The sequence below is a fragment of the Vombatus ursinus genome, unplaced genomic scaffold (genome assembly GCF_900497805.2).
Source record: "Vombatus ursinus unplaced genomic scaffold, bare-nosed wombat genome assembly UNPS02014812.1, whole genome shotgun sequence".
Taxonomy (NCBI): Eukaryota; Metazoa; Chordata; class Mammalia; order Diprotodontia; family Vombatidae; genus Vombatus; species Vombatus ursinus.
In genome coordinates, this window is record NW_020954590.1 from 97,470,042 (window position 1) to 97,482,765 (window position 12,724).

Genomic DNA, 12,724 nt, shown 5'->3' on the forward strand with positions numbered 1-12,724 from the left:
GGGAAGCCCGGTCAGAAAAGGGGCTCGTCTTTTAGAGTTTGCACTTTGCAAGCTGTGGGTGTGACTTCATTTCCTCACCACCCACATAAAAAAGATCGCCACCCAATCACTGTGTTTTCTTTCCAAAAGCCCCTCCTCTTTCAGTTTGGCTCGGGAGAGACCCTTCGAAAGCCTGCCCTTTCTGTACTATGCAGCCTGTGACATATAAAAGCTGTTAGCAGCTCCTGGGGCCAGCCGCGTCAAAACTAGCAAGAGTTTTTGCTCTTAGACGGTTTGTAATAAGACACACTCCTCCTTACAAGGGTTTATGCCACAACATAGCAAAGAACTTTTTAAAAAATTGGAAGGACAATATACTCATTTTGGCATTGCTCAGAGGTAAGCCATTTAGCTGAATGAGTCGGTTTTGCATGCATTTATACTAAAATAGCTCACATTTGTTTTTCTTGAATGAAATTGAGATAGAATTATAACTTTTGTATATATTTTGTCACTCTCTGCGCATGTGTCTGTGACACAGCATCCATACCTTTACTGCAGGTAGCAGAAGCTGTTTCCTGAGATGTATTTCTTTTCAATATCTGGATGAAGTTGAGTTCCTTACAGATTGCCCACTTACAACCAAATGCCCACTTGGGCATTTGGTACCCTACAGTGTGTATATGTTAAGACTTTGTGGGCAAATGATTAATAAGACATCTGAGGGCTGAGGGCTCGTGATATGCTGTTTTATTCATCTCCATCTCTGGGAAGTTCATCTTAGGTTTCTTCTTCATCCATTAAAGCAACATGGGCAGTAATTACAGGCTTTCTCATAACATTGATTTGAAAAAAAGTCTTTTGGATTACAGAATATAATCAAGCCAAGGAAAGCTCTCAGAGGAGACATTTGTGTGTAAAATCATACACTCTGGCACATTTCTTTTTTAATTTGCCCTCTCATAGATTGACCCTAACTCTGCCTTCCTGTTTCAAAGCAGAGTAAACCCTGTGGCTTCTCCCCTCCTCCATCCCAAGATGATAGCAATCTCTGCTGTCAGTGGTATCCTCTTGTTCTCCCTTCTCTATGAAACAAGTGCAGTCGTCTTACTCAACGCCACTGACTCATCCTCGCCAACCAATAACTTCACTGATATTGAAGCCGCTCTAAAAGCACATCTGGATTCAGCGGATCTCCCCAAAGTCAGGAGGAAGCGCTACATCTCGCAGAATGACATGATTGCCATACTCGATTATCACAATCAAGTTCGGGGCAAGGTGTTTCCACCTGCTGCCAACATGGAATACATGGTAAGAGGGTTTCTCTTCGTGGCTGTAGGGAGAGGGTTCTTAGTAGGGATGCCCAGTTTTAATTATCAGACTAAGGAGGACCAAAACATCAAGCCAAGGTGATGTTTGGTGTTTTTAAATGGGGAAGAGAAGTGAATGTACAGAGTGGTTCTTAGCTGGTAATGATACCATAGAATTACAAGTGCAGATATTACTGGGATATTCTGTGACTGTTGACAATTAATGTTAATGCCTCAGAAGATAAAGGGATAGAGGATTTTCGGTAAGCTTCTTGAACTTGTCAAAGAAAGAGCTATGAAAAACACAGTGCCTGCACATGAAACATTTGCAAGTGTTGTCTTCATAATGATTTCATTTCTCTCTCAGTTACAGTCTTAATTTGAAAAGTTTCCTTAATAACATTACGTTTCAGCAGACTCCAGTGTGCTTGCCTTGCCTTTCTTGGCCAAAGCTCTTTCTGGAGAGATTCTCTTGCTCTGCTAACAGACTGTGCCCGTTATTTCCTCATTATGGCTTAATGCTTTGTCGTTCAGATAACAGCTCAGTGTAGATTGTTCCAACCTGCAGTGAATAAATACTTTTGTACTCTCCCGTTAAAAATAGGCTATCTATGTTTAAATATTTTACCTAGCAAGTAAAAAATTCAAGTTGTTTTTAAAAGGATACTCAGATTTCTTTTTTTGGGTTTGAATGAATAATGCTTCAAAACAATGTTTAACATCATCTTAAATGAAAGCAGCAGGGAGTCAGCCTTTGGGCACTGAAGACCACCAACCTGGTGCCCAGAAGCAAGTGTTGGGGCAATGATAATGATATACATTCTTAACCTAATCATTTGGAAGTCTTTCAGTCCTGGTCTTCATCTATGTAATTTCAGATAAACTTTTATACTTGGTCAACTGAAGAGGTCAGTGAGGGAAAAAAAAAATAAGGTCACCTTTCAAATGTAAAGAGTCTCTCTGTTCATTTAAGTTTCTTAAGGTCACTTAAGTTTCAGTCCAAATAAACTCTCCTGTGATTTCTAGGAAAGGATAATCTGTGGTCATACCAGTTTGGGTTACTGTCTTTTTGAAGATTTAATAGGAAAGGTACCAAAATGAAAATGATTCCAACTCAGCCAACAAGTATCTGCAGAAATAAGATGCTTCTACAAAGGGAGGACAAATTAATCCATTTAATTATTCTATTTAATTGTTTTTTTAAGGGTAGAATGTTTAGAATGTGTTAGGGCAATAGTGGAACTTCATTGACTTCAAAGATTAGGGGTCATCTAGTCCAAACTATTCATTTTGAAGATGAAGAAACAAAGAGCTTGAAAGATTAAGTGACTTGCCTAAAGTCATACAGTTAGTAATAGAAGAGTCAGGATTTGAACCAGGTCCTCTGTCTCCATATCCAACACTCTTTCACTGAACTGTCCTACCTTTTCCTTTCTCTAGACAGCATGCCAATAACTTACATTTGAATGAAGATAGGGAATTCTTGAGAACAGGTTCAACTGAAAAGATTATACATTACATAAAACATTTTATTATCAGACTAATTACATATAATCATGTTTCACATGCATTGCTTAATTTTTATTTCTCTACAATAACTCTGTGAAGTGTATTATGATAATATTTTATTCTAGTTTTACAGATAGAGAAAATGATGCCCAAATAGATCAACTAAATTGCATTGCTCAAGTTCACACAGCAATAAAGTATGGGACTTGAACACAATATTTATGACTCAATGCAGTGTCCTTTCCAGTACATCATGATCCCTCTCATTTTGTTTTAAGATAATGAAATAATAACATAATTCTTATTTCTCTCATATTTAGTGATATCTCAGCCACTTGTATATTTGGGGAAACGATATCAAAATTAAGAATCAAATAGACCCTCAAGCAAATGGTGCAGTGGATAAAATGCATATTTGGAATCAATAAGTCCTGAGTTCAAATTCTACATTAGACACTAATTTAACTATGTGACCCTGGGCAGGTCACTTACCTTTATTAGCCTCAGTACCTGAATCTGTGAAATGAGAATGTTAATTGCTCCTACCTCCCAAAGCTGTTATGAGAATAAAATGAGATCACAAGTGGAAAGCTCTTTGTAAACCTTAAAGAGCTATATGAATGTTGTTGTTTTTTTAATTTTATTATTGTTGTTGTTGTTCTCTATGAAAAGGGACTAAGAAAATAGCTTAATTGCCTTGAGGAGACTATTATAGAAGAAAGATTTAGGATTTGAAAGCTTTAGGAATTGTTGAGGGAAAGACCATATTCAGTTGACTTTGATTTATTCTACTGTCCCAGGATGGGGAATGTCCCTGACTTTGGGGAACACATTTCCTTTTTCATTTCATGTATCTCAATATCAATGGACTGATTGCCCTATTGTTTCACTCACCATCTTTGCAACTTCCCAGACCAAAACATCTTTCCCAGATTAATGTTTCTCTCTATTCACTCTCTTTCCCAACTAGAAGGTAAGGTCTTTGAGGGCAAGGACTGTCTTCATTTTTTATTTCAGCATTTAGATCAGTTCTTGGAACATAGGGTTACATAGATGTTTTTCATTCATTTATTTTTACATTTGTGGAATTTGGAGATCATTCAAGTACGATGACATGGATTTTGAGTCTCTCTTGGCATGATGATACTCTGAAGTGATAGGCCTTGTTTTAAATTTTCCTTTATTGCATTCAGATAGTTATTTAGGTACAAAATGTCTATTCTAAATCCTACATCAAAAACATGAGGTCTGAAAAACTGGCCTAAAAAGGCCAGTACTATAGTCTTATGATACTTAAGGTGTTTATAAAAGGAACTATAAAGTCATGTACTATAAATTGAAAGAATAGTGATTAGGAAATCTCTAGGACCTCTTTGAAAAGTATTGCACCATATTGCATTGCCTGAACACAAAAAGGCTGGCAGTAATACTACCTACAGAGAATCAGGTTGCTGATGCCTACACACTTCTTTTATCAAAGCTGGCAGATAAAATCATCAAATCACAGATACAAAATCTATAATCTGAGAATGGCCTTAGGGATCCTCTGTTATAACTCTTCTGTTTCATAGATGAGGAAACTGAGGAGAAAATAGGTTGTCACAAAAAAAGCAAGTGACAGGGCTTCACATGTAAAAAGAGACAGGTTTCAAATGTAGACCCTTTGAATCCAAAATTTACCATTATTTCCACTATTCTACATTGCTTCTCAGTTCAAGGACACCTTGAAATACAGAACTCCAATTGGCATTTCCTACCATTATTTACTCTTAGGTAAGCAGAGGAAGGGGATGGGAGGAATAGAGTGGCCTTATGTGATCCTTTTATATTTCTCAGAGCCCCAAGCACAATACTCAGCATATACAGATGCTCAGCAAATTCTTGTTGCTCAATGTTTTCTGCCAAAGCTAAACAAAGGCATTAATTTTTAAATTTTTTATTAATTTATTTTGATTTATCAACAATCACTTCCATAAGCTTTTGAGTTTTAAATTTTTGTCCACTTCCCTCCACAAGACAGCACACAATCTGATCTAGGCTATACATATACATTCCTATTAAACATATTTTCACATTAGTGATGTTGTAAGTAAAAATTAGAACCAATAGGAGGAACCACCAGAAAGAGGAAACAAAACTCAACTGAAGAGAAAAAAATAGCAATTCAAATTCCATAGTTCTTTCTTTGGATGTGGATAGAATTTTCCATCACTAGGCCTTTGGAGATGTCTTAGATCCTTGTATTGCTGGGAGGGGTTAAGTTTATCAAAATTAATCATCATACAACATGGCTGTTATTATATACAACATTCTCTTGGTTCTGCTCACTTCCCTTAGCATCAGACCATACAAATCTTTCCAGGTTAACAAAACCATTATAAACTGGGATAGGTAGGACCTGGACCTGTCATTTCAAGGATACAGGCAAGACAAACATAAGGAATCTCCCTAGATTGGAGCCTTCTCTTCAAAGAGTTGCTCAGAGCACCAAGCTATTAAGTGAATTACCTAGGGTCATGGCCAGTATGTCTTGCTGGCTCCAAGGTCGTTTCTTAACACATTATGCCATATAGTTGAGGTGATGTTGTGAATAAAACAATAGCAGTCAAGAAGACCAGATGGAAGTTCAACCAGTTATAAATATTTATAAAGTTATAAAGCTTTAGTAAATTGACCCAATAATTCAGTCAGAACACAGACTGTTCCATTATACATTTTATAGATTTTGGCTTTCTTTAGGCAAAACCAAGTCTGCAGAAGTTGTAAAAGAATAATCTGTTTGTAGTAGTTTGGTGGGTACCATCTTCTTAAAGGACATTGATAATCTCTACCAATGCTGCCTTCCAATTCAAAGCGCAGTTTAAGATTCCAGTCTTTATTTCAGCTTGTTAAAACTTATAGTATACTATGAGCAATGTGATGATCTGATTTGTTTCTAAGTACTCCAAGAGTTTACAACAAAGTTTGGCTCACTGGGGGTGCTTTAAAATATTTGTTGAATGATTCACTGACCCTTTCCTCAATTTCCTTCTACAAAGAGTAGAAGGTTCTTTTTAGTCAACAACTTAATCTAATACCAACAAGATAAGTTGAATTAGTTTGAGACCAAATGTCACAAACTTTAATCACTTTCTTCTGAAGCTTTTAGCATTATTCATGTAAGACATTAAGATACTTAAAAGAATATATAAACCCCATTTTTAATTTTTTTTTAGGCAATTGGGGTTAAGTGACTTGCCCAAGGTCACACAGCTAGTAAGTGTCAAGTGTTTAGTCTGAGGCTGGATTTGAACTCAGGTCCTCCTGACTCCAAGGCCAGTGCTCTATCCACTGTGTCACCTAGCTGCCCCTTAAACCCCATTTTTTAATGGATGTAAATCAGCCTTGAATGAATCAACACTGCTACACATTAAGAAAAAAAGCAGAGCAATTCACAAGTTGAAACAAAAGCTATTTATCATAGTGTAAATGCATTATACCATAGTGCCTTTGAAAAATGTGACAGTGGGAACTTTTGTTTCTATTTATTTCTTGGCAAAAAGGTACTGGTGAATTCTACTATTTATTAGCTTGATGCCAAAAGAGTCTGAAGAATATAGACTCTAATCTACAGGTGAGAAACAGGTCCAGATTTAGAATTATTGGGAGTCATTTCAAGATATTTCGATCTAATATGGCTGTAAAAATCCATTCTTAACAAATTTTATTAAAATAATTGAGTTTCTTCTTCAAAAGGTGAGAATAAATCAAAATGTTTACTCAGATGTCATGTTCTGCCTTAGCTTTCCCATCAAAATTTCATTAAAATCAAATATTTAAAAAAATAGATTAGGTACCTACTCTTTTCCAGGTACTGTGGAGATGTGAAGGCAAACAAAAAAAATTGTCTTAAGGCATTTATATTGTACTAGGGAGAAACAAAATTTACATACATAAATAAATACAAAATGTATACAAAATAAATATGAGGTAATATGTCCAGAAACACTAGCTATAATGGGGAGAATCAGGAAGGTCAAGTGGAGGAAATGGCCCTTGAGTTGAGCCTTGAATAGAGTAAGGAATCCAGACAGAGACAGGGATGGAAAAATCCTGGATATTCTGTGCAAGAGCTTAGATGGAGAATATGGCATATTATGTAAAGGGAAGAGTAAATATTCAATTTAGTGAGAATGTAAAGTCAGTAATATGAACTCATGTTAATATTCATTATATACTGCACATCTACTCTTAACCTCCCATGAACATCTGGCTTGTGGTTTGGTTCAGTCTGGTTTTCTTAAGTTAGTTTAGTAAAGTGGTATCAAGAGTTCAGGGATTTGACTAAAGCCTAAAGTCAGTATGATGTGTATCAGTGGATGGAATGACCACACCTAGCAAATCACAGATTTAAAAAAAATTGAGGATTTTATTCACAGATATGGGTATATCATCTATGTTTACAAATGTGCATGTGCTTATTTCAAATCTACACTGATCTCTCCATTTAAATATCCCTTCCCCCAACCCATGTATGTTACAATACACTCATGTCATTTCATCTTGAGACCTTCTTGTCTATTGATTTTGTTGTTCGGTCACATCCAGCTCTTCATGACCATGCGGACTATACTGTCGATGAGGTTTTCTTGCCAAAGATACTGGAATTGTTTTTCATTTCCTTCTCCAGCACGTTGATGCAAATACAAGTTAAGTGACTTGCCCAAAGTCAAACAGCTAAAAACTGTCTGAAGTAAAATTTGAACTCAGGTCTTCCTGACTCCAGGCCCAGCTCTCTATTCACTGAGCCAGCTAGCTGCCTCTTGTCCATAGTTTTCTTCAACTCCTTTTGATAGAGGACCCACTGCAATATGCTAAATGCTCCCTAATTATTTTAGTATTTTATTGATGAGACTACCACTACACAGTTCACTATCTGTCATCCCTTTTTCATACTATATGCTTTGCTCAGCTACTTTTTTTGTCATATATGTCATGAATAATGTCTTCGACTTCTCATACCAACATTATGGTTGGTAACAAGGTACAACCCACTTATGTCTACTTTCCACAATTATGTGAATGACCAACAGTTGTGATTCTTCTCAGTGGTGCTCCTTTGTTCATAACCCTGTATTATCATTTGAAGAATATGAAAGAAAAGAAGAAGAAAAAAGAGGAGGAGGAGGAGGAGGAGGAAGAGGAAGAAGAAAGATTATCCACATTTTACAGATGACGAAATTGAGGCTGAGTTTGCCTAGGGTCATACATTTCTTAGTGTCAGATGTAGAATCTGAACATGAGTCTCCTCACTCCAAATCCAGTTTTCTCTCCACTATACCACACTACCTCTACTGACCACGTCCCAGTAATCTGAGGCAATAGCTATTTTTCTTTCTTCCTAAGAATGCAATTTAAACCACATATCCAATTGCAGAAATCAAAGTAGTTGGAACAGTGGATAGAATGTTAGTCCTGGAGTTGAGGAGACCTAAGTTTAAATCCTACTTCAAACACTTCCTAGCTGTATGACATTGGACAAGTCACTTAACCTGTTAGCCTCAGTTTCTTCATCTATAGAATAGGAATAATAATAACACCTATCTTCCTGGGTTGTTGTGAGGATAAAAGAGATAATAATTGTAAAGCCCTTAGCACAGTGCCTGGCACATATTAAGTACTATATAAATGTTAGTGGTCAGGGTACTAAATCTCACATTAGAGAGACCTGGCTTCATATAATAGCCAGAATTTTTTTATGTAGATTTGCAAAGTGTTTAGAAATACTACTTTATTTTATCATCACAACAACTCTGGAGGAAGGCAATATTATTACCCCCCATTTTAGAGATGAAGAAACTGAAGGAGACTGTAGTATAGTGATTTCTCCAAGATCACACAGCTAGTGAGTAACTGAGGTAAGTCTTCCTGATTCTAGATCCACTAGATGTAGATCCCACTGGGCCATCTAGTTTCCCATAACTTTCATATTCTACTTTTGACACTTAACTAGCTGTGTACCCAAGGAAAAGACACTAAACCTCTCTGATCATCAATATCCTCATCTATAAAATGGTAATAATAATTATTATAGTGCCTACTTTATAGGATTGTTATGAGCATCAATATGAAAAAAACTTATGTATACTTTAAGACAAATTATAAGCCAGCAATTATCTGAAAATTCTTCATGTAAATCTGCCCATATATTTAGCATAACTTACATAGACATGTGCAAAAGAGGCATTTGTAATTAGGTCAAAGCTACCGGTTTATTTTATGTGAATTATCATGCCTAAAGTCTAATTGGATCTTACTTCTCATGGCGTCTTATGAGAAAGGGAAGGGAAAAGGGAAGGAAAGAAGGCAAACCATCAATTTGTACTAAATCACCTGGAAGTATGATTTTAACGAATGAGTAAGTGAGTGAATGAATGAATGAAAAATATTTTAAAAGAACCTTGGAAATAACTAAACTGATCTACTTGCCAAGGATGAGTAGTAATAAATTATAATTTAGGACGGAGTAGAGATATTTGCAAACTAACTCCCACCAATCCGTGTATTTTCCTATGGTAGCAAGAAAGGTATGATATCATAATAGTTCAATCTTAGTCATCATCCACTGAGACAAGCCTCATCTACTACCTCATTCCTGTGCTAGGTGAGGCCGTGTGGTATAATGGAAAGAACACTAGATGATTAATTTGGAGGCTGAGGTTCTAGTCCTCATTTTTTTCTCTGCCTATGTGGGCAAGTCATTTCATATTTCTGGGACTAAATTTTCTGATGAGTAGCAGGTTTAGACAAGAGGATTTCAATATGTCATAATCACATAGCTAGACTGGATGCCAAAGTCAATTTAGCCAAACCCATAAGAGTCCCAGACTGACATTCATCAAACCTCTGCTTCAGAATCACATAGAACTGAGTACCTCCTATAAAAGCCCATTCAATTTTTTGACAACTCTTTGTTAGAGATGTTGACACAACCTTAGCACTGAGTAAAAATCTGACTCCTTCAAATTGCTACCCACTTACCCTTATTCTGCTGTCTTGGACCAAATAGAGAATACCTAGTCCCTCTTCTGTATGATGACATTTTAAATATTTGTAGACTACCCATCACAACTCTCCTAAGTCTTCTCTTCTCCAGGCTAACTGTCCTCTGATCTTTCAATAGTTCCTCAAGAGGCTTGGCTAATCTAAAATCCCACCCTGCCTTAATGACCTGTGACCCCATAAGACTGAGGAGCAATAATCCATCCTTTATTTTAATGTGGAAGAGAATATTAAGAGTCTTTATAGAGAGTGAAATATTTTATAGTTTATATGTAAACGCCAACCAAAACCAGCCCCCTTCTGGAAGATATCCATCCTTATCCAAATTCATACAGAATAGTATAATGTCCACAGACTGGGCATTTACACTTATTTGGGTGTGAGAATGCTTTTTTTTCCTCATTGTAAGCATGAGAAATTTAAAGTGTCAACTCTGAAGTCTTTCCATAAATGTTTTCATGACCACTAGAAAGTCTCCTGAGACTTTTTGCCAAAGAGCAATGAACCCAGCAGGATCTCTGACAGGAAGGCATTTCTCCAGCACATTCAGAGCTCCACATTCCTGTTCTACATAATGGAGAACCTTTTCAATGCCTTGGCTAGAAACAGAGACAGGGCACATTTTTCAAGAATTTTCATCCAAGGTACACATTACTTTGACTAACTTGTACATGAATGGAGAAGGTAGTAACCTTGAAAGTTCCCTGCTTTTAGTCAGCTTTCCACACACAAAGCCAAAAGGAGACAAGGTTGTACTATTTTTTCCAGCTGTGAAATGGATGCTAAAAAGGTAAAAGGTACAGGCAAATTCTATGGATCATTGTAAACTCATGGCTTCATTGGAAATACAACAAAACTGAGAATAAAAAGTACCCCAAATACATAGGATCCAAATATGAATTATTTACCTTTATGACATTAGGTTCTAGTAGTTAATTCCACATTTGATTTCCACAAGGTTGCCAAAGTGTTTTCCTTAAGTGCAGGCCTAAATCATATCACTCTTCTTTTCAGTAAACTCTATGGGCTCCCTATTACTTCTAAGGCCAAAAAGAAATTATTTTTCTTGTTTTTTTGTATTTAAATTTACCTGTGATCTCTTAATTGCCAAATGTGATGGCCTTCACTCAAACCTCATCCTTCCTGGCCCCTTTGAGCATTGTTGAATATCTTTTCTTCTCTGCTCTCTAGATTTTCATTACCCCTATCTCCTGTTTCTCCTTTCTATGTAAGAGATTCTTCCTTTGCTGGATCTGTCTTCTTTGCTGGATCTTCAACCCTGTCACTTGCTTTGAGTCTCCCCCAAGTTGTGTCCCAGGACCTTTTCTATTTTCCCTCTATACCATCTCACTTGGTAATCTCACATGGGATCAACTATTATTTCCATGCAGATTATTCCAACATCTATATACCTAGCCGTAATATCTCTCCTAAGCTCCAGTCTTACATTACTAATTGCCTTGTAGACATCTTGAATTGAAAAGTTTTATAGGCATCTCAATTTCACCATGCCCAAAATGGAACACATCTTTCCATCCAAACTCTACCCTCTTCCCAACTTTCCTATTTCTATAGGAGGCACCACTATCCTCTTACTCACTGATCCTCACAATCTTTGTTTCATTCTCAAATCTTCACTTACACTTAACTCAAATATTTAACCTTTTGTTAAGTCTTGCCATTTTTACTTTCACAATATTTCCTGTATATGTCCCCTTATTCTCACTCATGTAGCCAAATATAGACTTTAATTACCCCTCTAGCCTGAACCATTGCAGGAGCCTTGGTCTCCCTGCCTGAAGTCTCTCTCCATTCCAGTTCATTCTTGATTCAGCTGCCAATATGATTTCCTGCATCATACATCTCACTACGTCACATTCTTACTCAAAAAACTTTAATAGGCTGTCTATTACCTCCAGTATGAAACAGAAAATCTTCTGTTTCTCATTTAAAGACTTACCTCTTCTCTTTCTAGTCTTCCTACATGTTACTCCCCTCCCATGCCCTCTTTGACCGGGCTGCAATGGCCTACTTGCTGGTTCTTCATCTTCCAACTGCATGCATTTGCACTAACTATCCCCCCCTGCCTGGAATGCTCTATTTCCTCATCTCCAACTTCTGGCTTCCCTTACTTCCTTCAAGACTCAGTTCAACTCCTATTCCTTATAGGAAGCTTTTCCCAGTTCCTTTTTTTCCTGAAATTGCTTTCAGTTTACACTATATATTTGCTGGATAAATTATTCCTAGCTACAATCCTGTATACTTTTTGCTTTTTGGAAGATAATATTCCCAAGTTCTCCACTTTTTCATTGTGGAGGCTGCTAAGTTGTGCGTGAATCTTGACTTTGGCTCCTTAGTACCTGAATTCTTTCTTTCTTTCTTTTATTATTTTATTATTATTAACTAGGTAAAAGATGTCATTCTCTGCCTTATTTCTTGCCTATCTTTAATCACTGAATGAGACATTGCCTCAGTCAAACTGAGACCTGTTAAAGACCTTAGGTTAAAAAGGTCAAGGTCTCCCATTGCATATAGGGCCATCTCCAGTCATTTTGATCTATATCTTGTCACTGGACCCAGATGGCTCCACAGGAGAAAGTGAGGCTGGTGACTTTGCACAGCCCTCCCTCACTTAAATCCAATTAACTTTACTCTTTGAGAATGAACATATATAAAATGGATACACAAAAACATACATATAGGATTTACATTGTTATTTATATGTCATCTTCCTAATTAGAATGTGAGGTCATTCTGAGTAAGGATCATGTTTCTACCATTTTTTAAAAAAAATTCCAGTGCTTTGCACATTTGGAAGATAATAAGGGCTTAATAAATACACACACACACACACACACACACACACACACACACACACACACACA

The 12,724-nt window shown here is 36.7% G+C and overlaps 1 protein-coding gene across 2 annotated transcripts in view; it reads left to right on the top strand.

Moving 5' to 3' along the window:
• The first annotated feature begins 209 nt into the window (after positions 1–209).
• Positions 210–12,724, top strand: part of LOC114054274 (peptidase inhibitor 15) — a 48,340-nt gene continuing 35,825 nt past the window's right edge. The window contains exons 1-2 of one of the 2 annotated variants that reach the window (XM_027877462.1): positions 210–378; positions 978–1,290. In XM_027877462.1, the coding sequence (XP_027733263.1) occupies positions 308–378; positions 978–1,290 (384 nt within the window). In that variant the 5' untranslated portion in view covers positions 210–307. The remainder of the gene's footprint in view (positions 379–977; positions 1,291–12,724) is intronic. The other variant, XM_027877463.1, reaches the window with a different exon arrangement.